The sequence below is a fragment of the Patagioenas fasciata genome, chromosome 4 (genome assembly GCF_037038585.1).
Source record: "Patagioenas fasciata isolate bPatFas1 chromosome 4, bPatFas1.hap1, whole genome shotgun sequence".
NCBI classification, from domain to species: Eukaryota; Metazoa; Chordata; class Aves; order Columbiformes; family Columbidae; genus Patagioenas; species Patagioenas fasciata.
The window spans coordinates 55,578,430-55,602,831 of record NC_092523.1 but is presented as its reverse complement, the minus strand read 5'-3'; the positions used below and the strand labels follow the sequence as shown (position 1 = coordinate 55,602,831).

Below are 24,402 nucleotides of genomic sequence, written 5' to 3'. Positions count from 1 at the left end.
TATGTTTTTACTGAATAAAAGCCAGTTTCTCTGTGCTAGATGAATGTTTCAACTGTGGATCAAATTGCAAGTGAAATTCTACGTTTTGACTTTTAAAAGTTGGTCTGTATTTAAGAAACCCCTTTTTTTCCTGCCATATTACTCTAGTTCAGCTCATGCAACCTGTTCCCTCTCAGCCTGTGTGAAGTGATGTGAGCTGGAAATTGACTTTCACAGCAAATCGCCAGCCTTCCATTTGCCTTCCACTTTGGATTACTAAAATATACACCTAATAGTTTTCAGTGTGGACTGCAAAATTTCCTCCAAGGGCTTGTCTGAGGAGTAGTAAACATAACTAGCCTTCAGCTGAAATAATTATTTGCTATACCTGGTTTATAAGGTGGTTCCATGATAAAACTCAACTTTCTGGGTAATTGTGCCTGCTGCTGACTTACATCTGTGGTTGCCAATGCTGCACTTAAGACTGAGTGGTGGCAAGGGTTTGGTAACAACTTGTAAATGTAAGCACTGAAAAATTCAGTTTTAATATATCTCAATAGCCCAAATAAAGTAAAATGAAATAACTCTTCCTATTTATTTAAATTTATATTTCCTATGTTAATTGTAATTAAAGCCCTTTTCTTAAAAAGTCAGCCACACGCTCAGTTGGCACTCTATGAATACTCTCTTAGGCATGTTTTGGTGCATGTTTTATGTCAGTCTTTCCTGATTTATAAAACTGTAAATGTTCTGCGTAGGGGAAAAAATAGGCATTAGCTCAGAAAAAGTCAGGAGAAAACCAGAATACTTTATCACTATATCAGGGAAGTTTTGTTGATGAGAGCATGCTTTACCATCACATGTTTTCATGAAGGTAGAAGTACAGAAATCTGCCCCAGTTGTGCATCTCTGATCTAGTCACAGTCAGTTGCTCCCTACTGGAGTTTTAAGAAACATTTGGATGAATGAAAACTGCGCCCCTTGAGTGAGGGCTGCAGGACCGGGCCTCTCAATGGGCTCTGTGAACCCTGCTGCCATGGTCGAGATGGTAACTGCCGTACCACTGAGGTGGTGGTGTTGATGTGTGGAATGTCTGTTAGCTCTTTTCTCTGGAGTACTACAGTACTTTGTTTTTTAAAAACTCCTGTTTACTTTGCACATCACCTCTGATTTTCAAGAAGATAGTTACAAAATAGAAACATGAGGCTGTGAACTGTCTTAGCACACTTCGTAGTGTATGACAGCAACACTGATCAATCTCTAAGCAAGAAAGACCTCTTCTGTTTATTGAACTTGCTGTCACTTCATGCTGCAGCCACCTCACACCACCTTTGCTGTTCCAAAGACCAGCGTGTATGGGCCCTGGTGCCTGCTCAGAAGCAACTCTGGTGGTTCTCTCTGTGAGAGCTGGGCCGAATCCTTATTGTTATTGAAAGCACAAGGACAACTCACAGCAGAAAAGGGTCTGCCCACTCTCTTTTCCTGCTCTGGATGGTGCGGGATTGCACTGACTGACACTCAGATGTTTTCTGACATCTCTTTTAATCTGCTTCCCGGGCTAGTGTCTCCAGCAAAATCACAACAGAGATATAAATGCTGCTAATTAGAGTGGGAGTATAAGAGACACTTCAACAAAATCAGGAGGAAATTATAAGAGAAACAGCAAGCATGCCTTTCAACTGGGTATTTTTTTATTTCCACTCAGCACTTGCCAGCAGCTGGGCCACTGCCACACATACAAGTCGCAGGTTCACTAAATGCAACATGTCTTCTCTGGGCAAAGCAGCAGTGCTTTTCCCAAGTGACAGTGGTGGCAATTAAGACACAAGAGATAGGGCAGCAGGTTTTTAAGGGTTACAGTCTCTGAGGACAAGGATGCAATAAAGAATGAAGCCAGTGATAGCATTTGACATTTCTGTAGAGATGATGTGAACACCAAATAATGAATGCGAAGCCAACTAGGGGATGGGAGAAGTAAAGATGCCTCTAGTGAGCTCTGAACAATGGCTAGGAACTGAAGACTGCTGATAGGGGTAGTAGAGTTCACATTCCGGTTTTAGTGGGTGAAAATGGGAGAGTTAGACTCTAAAAGCAGAGACAAGGACATCTGGTGCAAAGGAAATGCAACATAAATAGCCTTGTTCCCATAGTTCTGTTAAGTGCAACTGAATGTCACTCTAAGTAATAGCCAACTGGTAGTATACTCCAGTCCCAGGGATCTTACTGCTACACCAGGGTCAATTGGTCACTAGATAATAGAAGCAGGTATAATTTTTAAATGCTGGGATTACTGGATTACTTCTATGTGATAATAACACACATGTGCAACACCATGCTGGTAAGTCTTGTGTAAATGCTTAATAAATACATTCTTATTTACCATGGAGCTTAAGGCACAGACATTTTTACCTTGTACGCAGCACAAAAGTCAAATGTTGTGCCAGACTAGACTGATCTATAGAATCACATGTATTTATCAAAGATGTGCACTGCTTAGTGTTAGAATGAAAGGTTTTATTCTTAAGATGACTCTGAACAATAATTTTATTAATATCTGCTTTACCTACTGTATTAGACCTAAGCCATGTGTCTTCAAGCCTCCTTGGAGACAAGATGGTTGCAACATCAGCCCACTCAGGAGGGGGCCAGCTGCTGGAGCTGATTGCAGGCCTTGTCAGCATTAATGACCTGCAGTTGAGACCTCATCCCAGCCATCCTTGTTCCTTGTATAAGTATCCCATTGGAATAATGACTGCATGTCATCCCCTATTTCACACACATTCTCCTCTTAGCCAGCCCAAACACACAAGTGACATGTGACCGGATGCTAAACTAATGTTGACTCTCTTTGTGTTTGGGCTTCTATGCATGTACATTTGTGTGCAATAGATACACACACAGCTCACCTCTGCATGCACACATCAGTGCTCAGGTGATAGTTAAGTTACATCAGTGAGAATCAGACTGCCCCATTGTCCTTCCTGAACCCTGTCAGATGTAAATCATCATCAACAGGTAAGGTGTCTGGTTTGGGTGCTTTCATGAGCTGTACCATGCTCCACAGCTCTATACAGAGAAACCTCTTAATAGGTCTTTACCCAGTTCTTTCCATCTCTTTGGATTTGTGGGTCCTGTGCCTGGGACATCTTGATTCTGAGAGCTACATAGGTGCTACACAATTTGTCACTTTGTGCCTTGCTGGCATAACTCGCACTTTCATAACCAGTGGATGTCCTTAGCATGTGCATACTCTTCACCAAATTGTGAGATAACTCTCAACATCATTTTAACAGAGGATTGTTTTGCAGTTTGGAATAGATGGCATGTATTTTCACAGCTCATTTTCTCCATCCATCCTTTTATTCCTCTAGTTTAATGGTAGAGTCTTAACAACTCCTGGACCACGTGCATCTTCGCACAGATTGCATCCTGTGAAGCTCACCTGAGTGGGCAGGAAGACACTCGAGGTAGAACATGTGTGACCAGTGTTCTTGCTCCATCTTTACAAGGTTTATATGAAGCAACTAACAGTTATAAATTAAGTTTTTTCTTTGGCTGCTAGACCAGCTGCAAGATCAGTATTGAAGAGATGAACGTTCACAAATAGAAAAAAAAAAAATCAAGTCTGATAAAAAGAGCTGTCCTGGCCCCTGTAGAGCCTCAAACTATCATAGAATCATAGAATGCTAGGGATTGGAAGGGACCTCGAAAGATCATCTAGTCCAATCCCCCTGCCGAAGCAGGAACACCTAGATGAGGCTACATAGGAATGTGTCCAGGCAGGTTTTGAATGTCTCCAGAGTAGGAGACTCCACAACCCCCCTGGGCAGCCTGTTCCAGTGTTCTGTCACCCTCACTGTGAAGAAGTTTCTTCTCAAGTTTAAGTGGAACCTTTCATGTTCCAGTTTAAACCCATTACCCCTTGTCCTACCATTGGTTGTCACTGAGAAGAGCCTGGCTCCATCCTCATGACATTCACCCTTTGTATATTTATAAACATCAATAAGGTCACCCCTCAGTCTCCTCTTCTCCAAACTAAAGAGACCCAGCTCCCTCAGCCTTTCCTCATAAGGGAGATGCTCCACTCCCTTAATCATCTTTGTTGCCCTACATTGGACTCTCTCCAGCAGTTCCCTGTCCTTGAACTGAGGGGCCCAGAACTGGACACAGTATTCCAGATATGGTCTCACCAGGGCAGAGTAGAGGGGGAGGAGAACCTCTCTCGACCTACTAACCACCCCGCTTCTAATATACCCCAGGATGCCATTGGCCCTCTTGGCCACAAGGGCACAGTGCTGGCTTGTGGTCATCCTGCTGTCCACCAGGATCCCCAGGTCCTTCTCCTCTACACTGCTCTCTAATTGATCATTCCCCAACTTATACTGGTACCTGGGGTTGTTCCTGCCCAGATGCAATACTCTACACTTTCCCTTCTTATATTTCATTAAATTTTTCTTGCCCAACTCTCCAACCTGTCCAGGTCTCACTGGATGGCAGCACAGCCTTCTGGTGTATCAGCCTCTCCTCCCAGCTTCATGTCATCAGCAAACTTGCTGATAGTGCACTCTATTCCCTCATCCAAGTAATTGATGAATATATTAAACAGTACTTGCCCCAGCACCGACCCTTGAGGCACTCCACTAGATACAGGCCTCCAACCGGACTCTGCCCCATTGACCATGACTCTCTGGCTTCTTTCTTTCAGCCAGTTCCCAGTCCACCTCACTACCCAATCGTCCAGACCACACTCCCTCAGTTTAGCTATGAGAATGCTGTGGGAGACTGTGTCATATGCTTTACTGAAGTCAAGGTAGACCACATCCACCGCCCTGCCATCATCTATCCACCTCGTTATATCTTCATAAAAGGCTATGAGGTTGGTCAAGCACAACTTCCCCTTGGCGAAGCCATGCTTACTGCCCCTAATGACCCCCTTATCCTTGATATGCCTTGAGATGGCACCAAGGATAAGTCCTTCCATTACTTTCCCAGGGATGAAGGTGAGGCTGACCGGTTTATAATTACCCGGGTCTTCCTTCTTGCCCTTTTTGAAGACTGGAGTGACATTTGCTTTCCTCCAGTCCTCAGACACCTCTCCCGTCTCCCAAGGCTTGGCAAAGATGATGGAGAGTGGTCCAGCAATGACCTCAGTCAGCTCCCTCGGCACCCGTGGCTGCATCCCATCTGGACCCATGGATTTGTGGATGTTCAGATTACCTAATTGTTCTTTAACCTAGTCCTCATCAACCAAGGCAAATTCTTGCACCGTCCTCACTTCCTCTGGGGCCTCAGGGGTACGGGGCTCCTCAGGACAGCCTCCGGCAGGGTAGACAAAGAAGGCATTCAGTAACTCTGCCTTCTCTGTATGTTCTGTCACCAGGGCACCCACCTCATTCATCAGTGGGCCTACATTGCCTCTGGTGTTAGTTTTATCTGCCACGTATTTGAAAAAGGTCTTCCTGCTGTCCTTGACCCCTTGTGCCAGCTTTAATTCTAACAAGGCCTTAGCTTTCCTAGTTGCCTCCCTACATCCCCTGACAACAGGCTTATATTCTTCCCAAGTGGCCAACCCCTCCTTCCATGATCTATAAACTCTTCTCTTCCACCTGAGCTTACCCAGCAGTTCCCTGTTTAACCAAGCAGGTCTCCTGGCTCCCTTCCTTGACTTCCTACGTGTCGGGATGCTCTGATCTTGCGCCCGGTAGAAACAGTCCCTGAACACTAACCAACTATCTTGGGCCCCTTTACCTTCAAGCAGCCTTGCCCATGGGATTTCCCCCAGCAATTACCTGAAAAGGCCAAAGTTTGCCCTGCTGAAGTCCAGGGTTGCAATTCTGCTTGCTACTCTGTTCCTGCCGCACAAGATCCTGAACTCCACCATTTCATGGTCGCTGCAACCAAGGCAGCCCTCAACCTTTATTGCTTCAACCAGACCCTCCTTGTTAGTGAGGATGAGGTCCAGCAGTGCACCTCTCCTGGTCAGCTCCTCCACCCTTTGCATGAGGAAGTTATCGTCAATGCACTGGAGGAACCTCCTGGACTGTGGCTGGCTGGCTGCGTAGTCCTTCCAGCAGACATCAGGGAAGTTAAAATCCCCCACCACAACCAGGGCCTGTGATTTTGACTCTGCTCTCAGCTGCCTGTAGAAGGCCTCATCAGCTTCCTGATCTTGATCTGGTGGCCTGTAATAGAGACCCACAACAGTGTCTCCCCTGCCAGCCTGCCCCTTAATTCTCACCCATACATTCTCAACTTGCTCCTCATCTGTGCCCGGACAGTACTCAATACATTGTAGTTGCTCTCTCATGTAAAGAGCAACTCCACCACCTCGCCTGGCTGTCCTGTCTTTCGTGAACAGGACATAGCCATCCATGACCATGTTCCAGTCATGTGAGCTGTCCCACCATGTCTCCGTAATTGCCACCAGATCATAGTCTCCTGTCTGAACACAGGTTTCTAGCTCCTCCTGCTTGTTCCCCATGCTGCGTGCATTGGTGTACAAGCATTTCAGGGAGGGAGCTGAGCACACTGATTTCACCCTAGGGGGATGGGAGGCCTCCCAGTTCCCATCAATTCTAGAATGCTGCCCCACTGATGCAAGCCCACCTAGACCCCCATCCCCCTTCAAGTCTAGTTTAAAGCTCTCCAAATGAGCCCTGCTAATTCGTGACCCAGCATCCTTTTGCCCCTGAGGGATAAACCATTCCCACGCATCACTGTGTGGACTGGTGTCCTATATATCCAGCCATTATCAAGGAATCCGAAGCCCTGCCTGTAGCACCAGTCTCAAAGCCAATCGTTTACAGATTGAATTCTTCTATTCCATCCCACGTTGTCACCCAAAAATGGAAGGAGTGACGAGAAAATCACTTGAGCTTCAGACTCTTTCACCATCTGTCCCAGAGCCTTGAAGTCTTTCTTTATTCCCCTCATACTGCGGGATGCAGCTTCCTCCCCACCTGTCTGGAAGATCAACAGTGGGTAGCAGTCTGTTGGGTGCACCAAGTCAGGGAGTGCCCTGGTGATATCCCTGATCCAGGCCCTGGGTAGGCTACAAACTTCCCTATGATGAGGGTCAACTCTGCATATTGGGCCCTCCATCCCTCTCAGAAGGGAATCGCCTATTACAATCACCCTTCTTTCTTGTCAGAGGCAGTCTTGAGGTGTGGAGTTGACTGCCTCTTTCTACATGTCCCTGTAGGTGGATCTTGCACCGTGTCCTCACCTACCTGCTCTTCAAGCTCCAGGGCTTCAAACTTGTTATGGAGGGGCACCTGGGTAAATAAAGCAGGTAGGAGGGGGGTTTCCCGTGACACCAAACAGGAACTCGCTTCCAATCCTCCTCATCTTTTAGATCACTTACCTCTGCGCAACAGCGACAGGGCAGGGGCTGTCGTGGGTCTTCCACCTCTGCCCGACAAGGCAGGGGGTCCGCCACCTTTTGGGGGTATCCCCCTGAGGCCTTTCTGACTGGCACACCATGGAGTTACTCCACCAGTCTATCTCCTTTTCACACTCCCTGATGGTCCTTAGTGTCTCGACCTCCTCCTTGAGTTTGGCAACCATGCTGAGCAGATCCTTCACCTGCTCACACCTCACACAGGTCAAATTCTGGCCTCCCTCCCCCAGCAGCAGCAGGCTCTGGCACTCCCCACAGCCAGAGACCTGAACAGCCACGGTTCAGGGTCAGGTCTCTGTTTGAGTCACCACAGTCTTTTTCAGGCAAGCTCTCTTCCTGGAGGAGACCATGGCCAGCAGCAGTCTAGGACACTGCTAATAGATGAGATATCTAACAAGCAAGGATGGCAGAACCTCTGTGCCCTACTGCACGAGCAACCACACCTGTTGCTGCAACACAGTGTGGGTGGGCCTCACCACCTCACAGGTGCTTCCCCTCTCAGCACCTGATGAAGCACCTCCTGAAGGCTTTTTCAAGACGAGGGTGGGGGTGTGAGCACTATCACCGTGGTAATGGCCACGCCAGGTCAGCCACCCCTGCAAGGACTGCTGTGGACTTCCGAGTTGTAGTATCGAAAACGCGACCAGAAAACCCTCTTTCTTACTGCTGTAGCTTCAAGATTTTGCTCACGGCTCTGGCTGAGCTGGCTCAGTCAGCTGATTCCCAGGAACTTTGACTGTCTCCTCTTTGCTGATAAACCCCTAGGGAGATGGTATGCCTCCTCTTCACCCCTCCAAAAGGGCAGCCTGAGACAGAGGCCAACTACCTCAGTTCTGTGGTCTGAACCTTGCTTCCGATGAACAAACCAGTCACCTGCTGGCTGAGCTAAATGCAGATCCCATCCAAATGATTGTAGAGTTAGCAGAAAAACAGGAAAAGCACTGAGAGAAATTACTGATAACCGATAACCTGTTTGGTGGTTTTTTTGGTGGTTGTTGTTGTTGTTTTTTCCCCAGTACATGCTCAGATATAGTATTTTCTGTGCTTTTGTCAAACATTGCTTGCACTGGAAATCACCTGAAACAGCTAGTTTGGCAGTTATGAAATGACTGTTAGAAGTAAATAGAGTAATGCCAACAGGAAATCAGGCTCTGTGTTCACTAGGACTTTTTATTTAGGATCTCTCTCTTCCCCCATTGTGATTCATGGTCTGTCCTCCGATAAGAGGCATCTTCCTAAGTAACCTAACACTTGTGACATTTACTACAGAACCTATACATGCAGTAGTGAAATTAACAGGCGATGTTGGTATTTTCCTACTCAGAGCAGATTATATGTACTAGAGTGACTGTACCTTCTCAGGCCTGTAGTAAAATAATACTGACTGGAAGAGAGGAAGAGCTGAATTTCCTTTTGGCATAACTGGAGACAGATCTCCTTAGATCAGTGTTGAGTTTAGTCCTATGCATTTCGAGTTTTTGAAGATGATCTTTTCAGGCATGCTGCTCAAATTTATTTTAAGGGTTCCTCATGCTGTAAGTTTGTGAAGAGCCTGCATTAGAGTTTTAAAGCACTGCTTTGGGAAGCTATTATCAATAGATATTAATTATTTAATGCTATACCTTCTGGAAAAGTTGCTTCATCACTAGAAAGTGACCTTGTTAGAAGAGGCAGAGGGAAAGAGAGACATATAGTGCCTCCTGAGATCAAGTGGAGTGATGCATATCAAGAGAAGACACTAAAGATTTATTGTCTGTGGCAAAAGAAACACAGATCTCTGCTTGTGCAGTAAGTGTTTTTGACATCATACACCATAAAGAATGATTGGATACTGTAGGTTAAAAAGTGTTTCACTGAAGGAAAATAATAGACATTTTCATAGTGCAGTTTATATTAAGAGGTCTCACTGCCTGGCTGGGTAGCCTAGTTAGTCCTGAGAATGTTATGGGATCTTAGGTAAGTCAATGTCATGTTAAAAGACAACTGAGTAATTGAAGAGAGGATACTGAGAATTTATCAAAGTAAAAGAAATGCAATTTAAATAAAAAAAAATCCATGTTGCTTTTGTTTTGCCTCTTTTCAATGAGGCCTGCAGTTAGTGAACTAAAAAGATTACTGTAGCCTTTCACAACTGGCCTTAGAAAAGACACTGGGAAAGTTTAAATGATTACATTGCTCACAAAGGCAGCACAAACTGTATTGCTGTGATGATCTTATATATTACATTTGTGAGATTCTCTGTCCTACAACAAAAGCTGCCATCTTTGCAGCTATTGTTCAACATTTATTGGAAGAAGATCCCTTCTGACCTTGGTGATTGCTGGTACAAGTTCCTACTGCATGACCTCCACACCACTAGGACAGTCCAACATCAGCATCGTTTCCAAGCCTTGCAATAGAAATTTCATTTATTAACCTCACCCTGGCCTTTCCCCTGGAATTTTTCTTTTTTGTCTTTTCTTTTTTTTTTTTTTCCCAGAGCTCTTTGTGCAGCACCATGCTTGTCTTCCAGTAATACTGCTGTTTGGAGTTCTCCTATTGCTCAGCCAGCTCAAATGGTTTAAAAAACTTCAAGATAAATAGGAATTCAATTTGAAATAAAAGCTAGGGAAAAGCAACCCCTCAAACTCACCTCTCACTTTTATGAATACCTCTGTTAGATTGGAGAGCAAGGCATTATGGTCAGAGAGCTTTTAGATAAATCATAATTAGATACACGTGCAAATACATCAACTAGGCTTAGGCGCACAATTAGGCACCTAATTATGTTGAAAATGCAATTGCACACTTAGCTAAAATGGCCATGGCTTCCTCTGAAACTGTCCAGTTGTTTCTGTCTCTTCCTTTGACGAGACTCTGGACTGCCACTTGTTGAAAATGCCCCTGCAAATGGAGGTGGAGGTGTTTTATGCAGACCGAGCATTCACCATTCCATACTCCATTCCATATCAGCCATTTTGAAGAAAGAGTGGCTGCTGGGGCAAGGTTTCCAGGAGGCGTTTCCACCGCTGTCTTCCCATGCAGATTCCACATTTTGGCCTGGTTTTGCTGCCGAGACGGAGGTGATGGTGCTGAGCAGTGTTGGAGGGGACAGGTGTGGCATGGAATGAGTCTGGCACATTTTACAGCAAAGTAGAGGTTTCACAATGTCACATTTCCTTTAAGTTTAATGGAAAAAGTGGCCAGGTAGAAAAAGATGATGTTACAGTGTTTCCTTGGAAGGACGAGACCCCTGAGGTCGCACTGAAGTATCTGTGCTGATGCGCTCTCAGAGTATCAATCCATAGAGAACTGGGCTGTGCCGAATTGAAATCTTGTGGAACTGCCTGTTTTTGAGGAAATGAATGTGGAGTCATCAGAGGGTATGGTAAGAGTGGAGGAACTGGTAGTTCCCAGCGTCTCTGGCATCAGGCCATCCTTGGCTTTTATTTAGCCTTTTTTTCCTCTTTCTGCTGTGACTTCTTTATCTTTCTTTTAACAAGGAAAAGAGAGGGAAAAACCCAGCCAACTGTGATTTGTGATTCAGCTGACAGACAGTGTGTGATTGAAATTGCAACCAAGTTGATTCCAAGAAAAAAACAGTTTAAAATAACATTGTCACTACTCAGGGACAGCATTTTCTTTACAGAAATGTCTTATCTGAGAGTATTGTTAATATTGCAATGCACTCAGGGCCTAAGTTTTCAGCCACTACTTTGTCTGAAATGACTTCTCATCGCTAAGGATCATATGTGAGAATTAGCATTTTAAAAGTAACAGTGTGCAAAAGTAGAAGGTGAAGCTCAAAAGTGGGGAAGAACAGCTTTAACTTTTACATTAATACTACATAGATTATGAGTAATTGTTTGGCTTCATTTCTGTTTACTTTTGCTAAAAGTTTTCAACCTGGATTATAAAACATGACCTAAGGGCAACCAGTTGAGGTGCCCGATTCTCAGATCAAGAAAAGTGAATTGCATTTTTCATGTGCCTGTTCAACACGCTACAACCCATTTTCTTTATTCTTAGTCTTTTCATTACTTGCTAAAAACATCCTGGCTTCACAGTAGTGCCTCAGAAGTCACTAATAAGTACAGAATTACAACAGCGTTTTAATTGCATGATCTCCAGAGATGCGTACAGAATGGTAAGAGCCCCTTCGGTGTAGTATGAAGGGGATACCTAAAACATAGTTTCAAAACCTGGGAAGGCAGAAAACATAGTATGTCTGCCTGGCAGCTGAGAGCAATGAACAGCCAAGCCCTAGTTTATAACCCTGCTGGAGACAGAGATCACCGTGGAAGAGAAGGAGCTTTAAAACAGCACTTGAGCCAAGAATGCCAAGCCCTAGATAAGCGACAACACTTAATTTTGCCTGGTAGAATAGCAAGAAGACCAGAATTACAAAGTTATGTGTTTCACTGAATGATATTAGAAGTTCAGAAAGAAAAAAGCTAGATATTTATAATGCTGAATGTGTATCTATACTCACATGTGCGCACACACAAAACCGTGCTTGCCTTTAAGGGCAATGACTGAATGTTTAGAGTGCTGGGAGGTCAGAGTCCCCTGTGGGGCCCCAGAGCCTGGCCAGAAGCACCAAACACTGAAGTGGCAGAGTCCAAGACATGAAAGATTTTGCCAGCAGTGGTCAATATGCTTAATATTTTTAAGAGTTTAACGGCCTACTGAAATTAAACTGCAAATGTATTGTGCCGAAGTCTTCTGTCTGCCAACAGTCCTGTGAACTGCCTTTCCAAGGTACCAGTTTGCTCTCCTTGCCTGGTATTCACCAAAGTACAAACCTGTCCTTTATTTCCTTGAGCAAAGTATTTTAACCTTGCCGTTTACCAGGGCCAAATTGTTGAGGGAGATTGGTACATGTGAGGATGATTTTGCCTGAGGTTAGAGATACATATCCATATTTCCCCCTCTTTCTAATCCTTGAAATGTAATATTGTAATACTCAGATATTTTTTCTCCTACTGCAGCATTTTTTTAATGTTCAGGTGATATAACTTTTTAAATTATTGTAATATGAGTAATTATTCTTGCATAGTGCTCAGTATATTAAGCATCCTGAATAAGAAGGAAGTGGCCCTTAAAATAAAGCAATCATTTCTCCTTTTTAACACTATGTTAATTCCTCTGAAAGAGTATCTGGAATTGAAAACTTCATGTCAAAATCTGAGAATGAGACTCTTTTCAAAGAACAGCCATGGAGTGACGATAGACTACCCGCCACCCCCTTTTCTTAAAAAACACTATCAAACCATAGAATTACCCCTTAAAATATTTGTGGTTTTTACTTTTAAAATTAATATAATTTGTACAAGCTGAGATGCTACTCAAAGATACTTTGTGTACTTTAGGGTATCTTAATTAGCTTGATTTGAATATGCAAAAAAAAAAAAAAAGGTTTTTACACAGATACTGGAAGATACTGTCTTTGCCTCACCTTCGTTCATTTCCACCCCACTTGCAATGATTAAACCATGCAGCTCTGCAGAGTTTGCATTATCATTCTTATGTTCACAACCAGTACTAAATGCTAAGGAAAACTATTATTATGCTTGGGAAAAAATCCAATGTTTCACATTTTCCCTATTTCTTTCCTACATTTCCAAAGAATGTGTCCATGTTCCAAAAACCCACAAAAAGTTCTAACAGTCATTCTGGTTCTTGTTAGCACTAGAGTTAGGAATCATACTTGTATTTGAGGAAGTTAATTTTTCTGCACTTTGATCCAGATTTTGTAGATTTTGGAAACATGGGGTTAACTGAATTAGAGAAGCATCTGGACCTTTAAATGCTGGTCAGAAATAAATATGTAAACTTTTAATGGCTTCAAAGAGAAATGGTAGGACTTGCAGTAAAATACTTGTCCCGCTTTTGGTACCAGAACTAGTTAAATATTGCTATTAAGCACGATGTGTCACAGTACCTGCACACCTCGATACAGAGGAGCAGGGGAGCAGACATCTAGGAGACCTGCTGATGCTCAGAAGAGCTGAAATTCCTCTGTGGTCTGTCAAGCCGTGTGGCATGCCCTCATGTGGTCCAAAATGTCTGGGATTCCTTTCAACTATGGCTGTAGCTCGGCAGCACCAAGTTGCCAGCCTAGGTGCAAATGGTGTGTTAGTTCTTGGCTACAGGGGGACTGTTCTTCCCCGGTGGTGGGCTGAGCAAACCAGATGATTAAAATCATCCCACTTGAATATTTGAGCTAACAAACGTAATTTCTTAGAAGCAGCTCTGAAGTTCTGCCTGCACGCAGCCGCTCACACACTGAATCTCTTAGGGCCTCTATGTGGCTATTTTGGTTAGGTACTTGGTGATGGTTCCACATGCTGCTATGTTCTGTTGAGCTCCTGCTGCGTTTTGAGCACCATATTAAACCAGGAACAAGCTCATGTCCATTTTTGAGATAATGCGTCAATACAGCTGGCTTCTTAATTCCTTACAGAATTAATGCATATAGTACAGGACATATTACCTGCTCTTTTTTCATACTTCTCTCAAACACAAGCTGGCCTCTTCCTCCTCCTGTCCTTTTGCATGTTGCCAGTTGCAGAGCAGCCAGGAGACAGAAATGTATGAGAAAGGAGGAGTCACTTGAAGACACTACTTCTGTGTCCCAGGAGGGGACACAGCATCCCATCCTGAAGACACGGTTACCACAGGTGGTATCACCTCACTGTGGTTGTATCTTGCCTGAGTGGGCTCAAAGTTGGGCAGAAGCTCTTGCATCCCTTCCTCCTCTTCAGGTTTCCTCATCATTTGTTATTATCTCTATTATAGAGGAAGAATAGCTACTGTATTTTCTTATTGTCACTTTCAGGTGTGCAATGATTTATTCCCATAGTCTGTCACTGAATTAAAATCTTAATTAAGCTTAGGCCGCTTTTTTCTTCTTTTTAATTAGGTTTAGCAAAATCACTTGTCTGTGCGAAGACATAAGAAAAAGATAAAGAGCAGAAACATTTTTTCCGGATCTATATTTGTAGTAGTGAAAAGTCTCGGTGAAAATACCCTCTAAAATGATAGGAAAGGTTTGGTTTTTTTTTTTTTTCTTTTTTATTAATGTTAAGAATTTATTCCTGCAAAATAGTTTAAGGCTGCTATGCAGTCATATCCTATGTCTTTTACCCAAGGAATTCCTGATAAAGATTCAGTCTTCTTTCACTGTGATGGACAGTGCAACTGGGTGACCTGTACTCTTGGTAGAGAACAAATGCAAGTAGCAGCATTCACAGTGAAGGCTTTCCCTTTAACAAATACAACGTCTGTCAGGTGGCAGAGTGCTTGCTATCTGACTGAAAAGGAGCTAGAGCCAGAGAGGTGGGGAGTGACTATACTAGGCCAGATCAGTAACACAATACCAGTGTCCATTCTTCACACACAGATATATACCTCTTTACTTGCTTGCCCTCAGAAACTTCCAAGACTCCATGACATATTTCTGGTGAGGAGAAAACGATTGCCAGTACCCCTCTGTAATACCAGGTGCTGCTACTTCGTTTCCTCTCCGCGTTTTACTTGCTCACTAAGAAAAAATAAGGGAGCATGGATGAGCACAGCTACAACTGGATTTTGCATTTAGGTCCTGATAAGAATGAGAAGTCACACACAAAATAACAATTCTGGCTATTCTGATTTGAAAAGCCCATAACCACTGTGGTGTGGTACTTGAGGAAGGGGCTTGGCAGCCAGCTGAAAAGCCACCAGCCGTCTTTCTAGCTCAATGCATAGTCCATGCTTAGCTGTGTGCCCAGAGTTGTTCATCAGGACCAGCAGCTTTCTAGTCAGCTTCTTATCCGGGCTCTTACCATAGTAAAGATAACACATTTAAACAGAGTGCCATTGTACAGGAAACCGCAATAACTCACATAAATATTTTCTTTGAGTGTTTCCTGGTGCTAGTCCCACACCTGACTTTTGTAGTTGTTATTTACTTTTGTAAGACACCAGGAGATGACACATCGCAGCGATGTCTTTGATGCACATAACAAACACTGTTTCAACATAAAACAATAAATTGTAGTAAAATGCAGAATTAGTGGCAGATTTGGCCTGTGGTACACTACAAACGTCTGTCCTGGCTTTGCAGACGCAACTAAAATTCTAAACAGGTTAGGTGGAAAGGGTGAGCTCAGCTGCTCCTCCTCTGAATTGCTTCTCCTTCTTGCCTATGTTTCACACACAGCAAATGTTACAGATTACAGGGTTTTCCCCAAGCAAATTAGAAGTTTGTAATAAGCTCTCCTAAAATATCAAATGCTGCCAGCAGGGAAGTGTAAATCCATAACTTTCAGCACTGAAGGGATTTTTGCTTGGTCTTCCTTCAACATTACCCATTCATTTTACTCTTGCCTCAACTAGCCTCTTCAAAGGCCACAGTTTTGTGGAAGAAATGTAAGCTGGCTGTTTTCTGGGAGACTATAGCCGAGTTAATGTACTCATCTGCAGGGAGGAACGTTTCCTAGCAAGTGCTTTCAGCCTTTGGAGATTTGGATTCAGCCAAAGCTTTTTATCTGGTCTGTGTTGTGTGGGTGTGGGATTTTCATCTAAGTTTACTTCTGACGTTTACTCTGTAATGCCACTTTATAATTCCTATTTGTTACAAAAGTCAGCTTCTGCAGTTTCATTAGTGTTTATAAAACACGTTATTAATTGGGCCTTTATTAATAAGTCCTAGGAAGAAACTCTCAGATCCTCATAAGTGCATGTTCTATGCCTTTCCCTATGGATACACGAGTTATTCCTTTTGCTTGAATCAGCTGTTTACTGAGAAGCTTTTTTAAAAAAGCCTGTCTCTTTAGTCATAACTAAACCCATTTCCTTCCACATTAGCCTCATCATCCGAGTTTAATCTGCACTGTCCTTCGGGAGAGGAGGAGCTCTGGCATGTGATTGTTTTAATGTCCAAGTGGCAGACTTTCAAATATGCAAGCCCATCTCTGGGCTGACAGCTTACTCCAATTAAGGCTGACACTCTGTCCTTAACTCATCCTCTTGTGCGTAGGTATTGCAGCACATATGGTACGTAACATCATGTGCTAATCCGAGACCCCTGCTGTACCTTTGCATGAAAGGGGAGGGAGGGAAGAGGGGTGGGGATGAGTCTGGTCCAACTCTAACCTGATTTTATATCAGGGTGTGTGCACCAAGCTCCGTGGACATCCTCTGTCACACAGGCGTGTGTGGAAGAGAACCATCTGTCCCCATAAATTCCATCTCATCTGATGGAGAACGTACTTCCACGAGCAAATCTGACTATTTCAGTGCAATAGGACTGAGATTTTCAAAAAGGTTTACAGGATGTGAAGTGTTTCAGTGGGACTTGGAGACCAGGTTCTTCTGTAAATCTCTTGTTTAACATTTGCATGTTGAGGTTTTCTACTTAAGGGAACTTTGGGCATCTTTTACATTAATTTATAATGCTGTGATGGCTGTGTTGCAAGCACTGCAGGAAGACTGTTTATTTTAACAAGACTTGGCTTTGAAAGAAGATTTGATTCAATATAGAGACTGACCACATTCCAATTTCTCCTATCAGTGTTTTGGGTTTTTTTTAATAGATTTTACAGATGTATTTCCTAACAAAATTTTCCAGTATCTTTACATTTTTACATATTTATTACATGACACTGACAATATTTTGTACACCTTCCTATGTTAATGGTGTCTTAATGTAGCCCTGTGGATTTTAACAGGATTACTCAAGGAAAAACCCACTTCATTGATGGCAGCTTCTGTTCTGTTAGCTGAGGTATTTTGTTCATACCATTCACAAAGTTTACCACTTTAAGGACTGTGGGAGCAAAAAACCGGGCTATTAATTTGTCTCTTACAGTAAGTAAGATTATATACTAGTATTCAACTCTGAAACTTCAGTCAGTTTGCAAAGGTGTAATTAGAAAAAAGGATTTTTAGAGAGGCGAAGTGGGGCTTAACATGGCTATTTCAGTAAGACCTTACATGCACAAATGACAGACTAGCTTGATTGAATTATATTACAACTGGTACAGGACCACTTACCAACATGCCTGGGTCATTTAAAAATGATGAAAATGATGTAGCAGAAGTCAGCCCTTTACTAACTGCAGCTAAATATATGTAAGCCATTTTAAGACAGTTCACACAGCTATCTTTACTAATTTAACTACATTTGTTTGAAAAAATAAATTGAAATATGCAGCTAATTACAATAATTAATCCTACCTTTTATTTTTGCAAGAGAATTTTTATTTATAAGTTTATAATTTAACAGTGTAGGCTTTTGTTTTATTATGGTTTCAACTAGAAATACCTGTCATCCTCATCAGTGACAGGATTTTAAAAAGGCACCAATCTACCCATATTATAATTAAATTCATGCTTAAATATGTGTGTGTCTCCAGCTTTAGAAGATAATTGTGCACACCTCATTGCTTTTTACTTCTAAATGTTGCTGTGGTCATTTACCAGGTAATTTCAGAGACAAGTTCTAAATTACTGGTGATTTCATAAAGTTTAAAATATTCATACCTAGCTCGAGGATGACTGGGCATTTCCTCCTGCCCTTCCAAACAGCAAATTAAACATTCATGAAAAAGACCTGAAAGAATGGGAGGTGGGGGGAGGAATTACGTACTCTGAAGCGCTCTCAGGCAGCACATTTTCACAGTTTACTCTGCTGTATAATAAACAAGGTGTTACCATAGCAACAGCCACATAACTTCATTTTTATATAACAAATGACATACCTCATTTCCTTTCTTAAATTCACCAATTTGATTTATCACCGGATTGTAAATCTTACCTTGATTTAAACATACTGTACCGTTTCTCTACTCTTAACTAAGGAGCTCTTTTTATTGGTTGTTAATTTTCTTTTTACCAATTAAAAAAATTAAATACCTTAGCCAAGGATATTGAGATTATGAGGATGATGATAATTTCTTTCAAATTCCTTAAAACTTTTTCTCCTTTTCTTGTTGACATTTCCAAGCATCCACTCAGGGAGAAACAAGCAGGCTTGGAGGCTAAGCCTATGTAAAATAATGGTGGCATATATAAAATAATTGATAGTGCATTTCTTCACATTTTAGTACTGCAAGATGGATCAGCCATCTTGCTATGGCTAGACCTGGTTATTGCACATTCAAAACCTAGCATGCAGCCCTGTGCTGAATTTGTTTCACTCCCTGTACCTGGTAAGCAATGAGTACTTCTATATATTGAAGCAGAAGATCAATAGGAAAACCCTGCATAATCACAGATAGGGAAGTAAGAGAGAGGGTCCTCTAGGTCAGAAGGTAGGAACCTACATTTATGTCAGAAGGTGGTAATTTTAAATTTGTATCAGTGCAGTTTTTCAGTAGAGGCCAGTTGAAGTACTACTAAGTATGCAAAAGGTAATCCCTAAATCAAATGGAGGGCCTTCCTTCCTTGATTTCAAAGCTGACAAGTTGATCTCAACCTCTACATGGCAATGCTCTGATAAGCCTTATATATGCCACAAATGAAGAACCAGATGTTTTCTCTCCAAAGCTCTGAAAAGTTAGTTTCACAGTCTGAAACTGTCCTCAAGGGTGTTTCCTTCCCTGCCATGTGTTAGAAAAAAAACTATCAAAACCCAGAAGCTTTTTATAATGAAGCAAACATGTTTTTGTGGTGTGGGCTATTTTTTCAGTCTGCTGCTAGTTTTTAAATATAAAGTATAACATATGCTTAACACACAACATATGGGAAGAAAGATAAAGCAAATCTTGAATTCCAAATATCATATTCTTAGTAGAAGAGATTCCACAGTGTGAAAGTGGTCATTCAGAACAAAACAACAAAAAATATTTATTACAGATAAATATTTCTAAAAGTAGCTCTAGTTCTTCTCTCATATATCCTGATGTAAATCTGACGCAAGAGTGTTCAAGATAGCACACAGTGTAAAGAAGAGAAAGCCAACAAGTATTTTGAGGAATGGATCAGGTCAGTATGCCTGTAAGAGCATGTCTGAAAAACTGACCTTCATGCAACCATCCAAGAACAGCCACTGTTGCTTTTATACCTTCTGTGTCCTCAGCAGACTGTGCTCTCCAAGCTCTTCCCTCCAGGGAATGGCTCCAGAAGCACAAAGTGAATCTTCGTCCCCTGTTTCAGGCTAGTCCAGGTGGGAATGGGTCAGTGCCTCCCAGGGTGGGTGAGTGGCCTGAGGGCCACGTGCCTTTCTCATGCACCACTGCCTCCAAAACCTGCTCTCAGCACTGCTGAAGCTTAATGGCTTCTCTTGTCCTGATGGGAGCTGCTGCTAAGAGCTTACTGTTGCAGACCAGGTCCTGCTATACAAATCCCATAGCAAAAAGGCGGCACATACAGATCATGATTTTACCCTTATATTCCCACACACATTCCTGCCCCAGGAATGCAAACACCTAAGCAGCAAGCACTGGCATGGGAGGTGAGCCCATAAAGGAGACGTGCTGTATGTGTGAGTCACAAGCTCTACTCTACAATATCAGATCTCAGTAAAGATACACTGTGAACGGACCATGCAAACGGCGCACAAGTAAAACTGCCAACATTCCAACATCTTTTCTTGCTGAGAGGGTCTACTGCTAGGTCATCCCAATTTCAGAGAAAGTTTAAATTACAAGTAAGAGAGGGTTCCATCAGTTTTGGCACTGTCCAGGCAAACACAAAGATGAGACCTTCTTTGCAGCAGAACACTTGATTCATCAGCCTCAGTAGGAACTGGGTTTGGCTCAGAGGTGGCTTGTTAGCCCCTTTGCCAGAAGCTTGTGTACTCTTTCTCTAATAAGGGTCAGGCTGGGTAAGGCACATTATTTTTGTTGACAGACTGACATTGCACTGATTTAATAAAAGTAATTTTTAAGCCAGATAATTATCTTTTAAATTCATAGCAGGCAGTTATGCTCAGTTTAAGAATTCTTTCATTTGTATTTATATCTGTTCTTTGTATTTTTTTACCTACCTAGTTAGGACAAATTGATCCAAACTGCTATCAATTGAGAGTATGCACAAAAAGTTATTTTTGTTTGGTTCAGCAAAACTGTTCTTAAACAAAAATATAGTAAACTGAGAAAATATTTGCCTTTAGTTCACAATCTCTTAAATGACCAGACCTTATTCAACTAGATGAGAGAGCTGCAGAGCTAGGAGCAATTTAACTCCTGATGCAGATGTAACTGTACTGAGGGGAAAAAAACCACACAAACAAAACACCAAACCAAAACAAACACAAAAAACCCAACCAACCAAAAAACCCCAACCAAATATAAACAAAAACCAAAAAACCCCCTAAATATTGGAGGGGTGCTCAGGATGATGTCTGTCAGTCTGTGTCCAGAGACGGGTGTGGACAAACCCGGACCATGATGCTTTCATTAGCTTTGCCAGAAATTCCCTTCCCTGCATTAGTATTAAGACTTCCTTGTCTCGCAGATAGACAGAAACAGAAGTTTCAGAGGGCCTTCTCTTGAAAATATCTATAGAGACATTGGGGAGAAGGAAGTCAAGGCAGGAGGCGGTTGAAGGTGGAGACTGCCTATGAAAGCATGGCAGTTAGGTACTCCTTGCTCCTCTGACACAGATAGTAATAAAGCTTTGGTCTTTGCAAAATGCTTCGATTTCTCAGGAATCCTGGAAGAAGGTTATTATACTGCTGCTTATCAGTATTCTCTGACTTGGAACAGGGAATAATGTTTGTTTATTATAACAAACAAGACAACAGACATTTAAAAGCCAGTAACAAAAGAAAATGCTCAGCTCTCCCTTTATTTATAAGAAAGAAACCATAGCAGGCTATTTCACACTTAATTTTTTTTGACCAACAGATGACTCGGAATGGAAGGCAAAATGATACACCCAGCATGGTGACATCTGCATTCCTATATTCATTCAATATTGTAAATAACCTTCAATACTACCTGACAGATTAAAGGCATCACTCTGCCCAAACTGAAACATGATGCAGTGTAAAAAGACCAATCCAAAACTATCCCTCAGACCACAGTAGTTTTTTTCTCCTAAGTCTGGCCAGTTTGTCTTCCCTTTGAACACAAGGGTAGCAGAATTTATCTGAATACCACCACAGAGTGAAGCAGCTCTTATTTAGAGAGAAACACTCAGAAAGGACACAGCAGATTTCATCAGCAGTTAAAATGAGGAACATCAGTGCAGGTGTTCGTGCTCACCAGTGTGTCTTCTTCCCTGAGATCCATTAGTGCAAGCAGCAAGCATAAAGCTCTAGGTACTATCCTTACTGTCTCTCTGTCTCTCTTCCTCCCCCCTCTTTTCTTTCTCCCCCTTTTTTTTTTTAGTGCACTTGCAGATAAATGCCAGTCATTTGGCCAGAGCTAACTCACAGAAGGTACAGCAGGCACAGATGGTACTAATGCATAAATGTAATCTAGCAAAAGGATGCCAACACCAACCCAGAAAAGGTTCCAAATAACTGCAGTGCACTTACAGGAATACAGTGATTGGCAAGGTGAAAGCTGAGATTTGCAAGAGCTTACTGTTCCCAAATCAACAATAGAAATTCTACAACAAATGAGCATATTTATTTATTAATTTATAAGCTGCAGTTAATACCAAGATCTCTGGGCATATGTACAATAAAGACTCATCAAAACCCAAACTCATTATACATATTACACCCATCAAAATAAAAGAAGGGAGAAAGGGTAAGGTGGAAACTGAAAAATAGAATAGAATCCAGTACCACGTACCCACTGCCCCAGGAGAACTGAGAGATGGGCTGTGCAGAGCTGCTTAGAACTCAAGTGATCTAGACAGTGCCTGACAGCGACAAAAGCAGATCCCATTTGGGTAGCTCTGTAGACCATATACATCCTAACCTTCCTCAGGATTCACAGCACAACTCATACCAAATCCTTTTTCCAGTAGTAGCTAGTAATGTACACTTAGGAAAAACATACAGGGAAGAGAATACATGCAATTTGAGTGTGTCCCCATGGGACATTTCTCTTAGCTTCTGGAGAAGATTAACATCTCCACTAAGCACATCTGTAGCAGTGAGGAAAAAATGAGAAAAAATATTCTTCCAATGAGGAAAAAATATTTCAGAGAATGCAAAGTTCACCCCACATACCCCACTCCAAAAGGAAGGAAAGGAGTGCGGTTGCTGAAGGACTTGAGCAATGTCTCCTTACAGTGCACACATCCTAGACACTGCCAGCACTGCTTGTGATGGCCAGCTGCTTGGTAGTCCTGAACAGGAGCCTGTGATAGACACCACACTGTCATAATACCATCTGAGGACCAGCTTCTGATCTTATTTTCATGAGCTTTACACTGCTGACTTTAAAGGAACCATTCCTGATGTACAGCAAGACAACGAGATCAGAACCAAAGCCTAAAAATTAAGCTGGTAACTGTGACACTATGCCATCCAAGGTAATTGTTAACAAATGCCTTTCTAGAACGAAATAAGGAGTGTACTGCTAGTTGTCAAGGTAATCCAGGACAACAGTCTTTCCAAATTACAGACCTCTTGGTAAAGAATTACTACAGAAACCTGGTACATGTGTGCTTCCCACCCTGTCTTGCTTGCTGGAGTAACTTCTTGTACAAGGAAAGGTCTTGCATTCCTCTCTTCCTCTGCTGGCTACCAGTCGATCCTTCCATTGGGCAAGAGCTCTGTTATTCAAAGGCTGCTTTGACCTGTGCTTGCCGCAAATAGCTACAGTTCACCAGAGCACTGTGACTCCATGCCGTGCATCTCATCTATGGTCTATAATGTCCAAATCAGAAGTTATGATTTTAAAATGTATGCAAGGGGTGCAGACATGCAGCTCTCACTTGTAACAGTTTGTATTACTACACAGAACCACCAACTCCTAATTCAAATGTGAGACAGATACGGAAAAGCATAATGGCATTTCGTCTTTGTCCCCATTTATTAGCATCAGAAATGAGCACTTTTCATTGTAATGGACAAATTACAGCAATATCTTTTCCTCTGTTCTCTGAACACAGCGGATTGTGGGTCAATGGCTAGGGCTTCAACCAGTAATAATGCTAGCAACAACAGCAATAAATTAGCACTATTTGAAATATGCTTGACACAAATAATAGACATCTTTGCAAACTGAGAGCAAGGCAGACTGACAGAGATGTGTATGAACACGAATCAGACAGATTCATTCTCCTCTCATAATCCAGAAGGTCTAAATCAGATGCGGAAGATGCCACAGGAGAAAATATCTTATGTGGTCATTTTAATTGTGGTGTTGCATGAGGGTTTGCTTTTCAGCAAGGGTTTAGGCCTTGGTCCAAAAGGATTCTGGTGCTGCCCCTTCTAACACTGCTCTGAATGGAAAATTGTTTTCTTGGGAGAGGGGTGAAGGAGGGATGTCCAAATATCTATGACATTTATGATTTCTAATCCATTTGAATTAAAACAAAAGCCTAATGATGGTCTGTGGGGATTTTTCTGCAAGAGGGAGAGCTGATTCACTGACGCGTGCTCACCGTACCAGGGAAGCCAACATAAATTGAGGGTGGGGAACAGCTTGGCATTTGCATTCTTTACTGGGTCCAGTGGCCAATGTCATTAATGCTGAATTCATTATCACTGTTAAGGATCCAGCTATCAGATAACAATGCACAGACTTCACTTGGTGAAGTGACAGCTGGATCACAGTGGCATCTAGAGGGCTGCTACATGCAGTGTGTGTGTGTGTGCAGGCATTTGCGTGGCAGAGCAAGAGCAAGATTCATGCTGAGGCTCTGTCTTTCCATCTACACAGCAATCTCAATCTAAGCAGTCACAACTGTAGTAGAGATGCACCATCCCACCATGCTGGGGGCTTTCTAGTCTTCCTCCAAAGAGAATCAACTTAAACCTTACCTGCCTCTTCAAATAGATGCACATTTTTCCACAGAATTTCTTAAGTGGATTTTTTTCCTCATCATAATTTTGTTATAATTATTTTAAAATACTTTACATAGCATCCTAAATACTATATAATTGGGATGACTTCTCTTATTACTAGTAATTATCATAGGTCAGTCAG

The 24,402-nt window shown here is 42.3% G+C and overlaps 1 protein-coding gene across 3 annotated transcripts in view; it reads left to right on the top strand.

Moving 5' to 3' along the window:
• ANTXR2 (ANTXR cell adhesion molecule 2) overlaps nt 1-24,402 on the top strand; it is a 125,354-nt gene that overhangs the window by 87,603 nt on the left and 13,349 nt on the right. For 2 of the 3 annotated variants that reach the window (XM_071807930.1, XM_071807929.1), the window contains one exon: nt 148-564. The exons of the other annotated variant lie outside the window; for it this stretch is intronic. In XM_071807930.1, coding sequence (XP_071664031.1) covers nt 148-195 — 48 coding nt within the window. In that variant the 3' untranslated portion in view covers nt 196-564. Of the gene's footprint in view, nt 1-147; nt 565-24,402 lie in introns of those variants that run through there. 3 annotated transcript variants of the gene reach the window in all.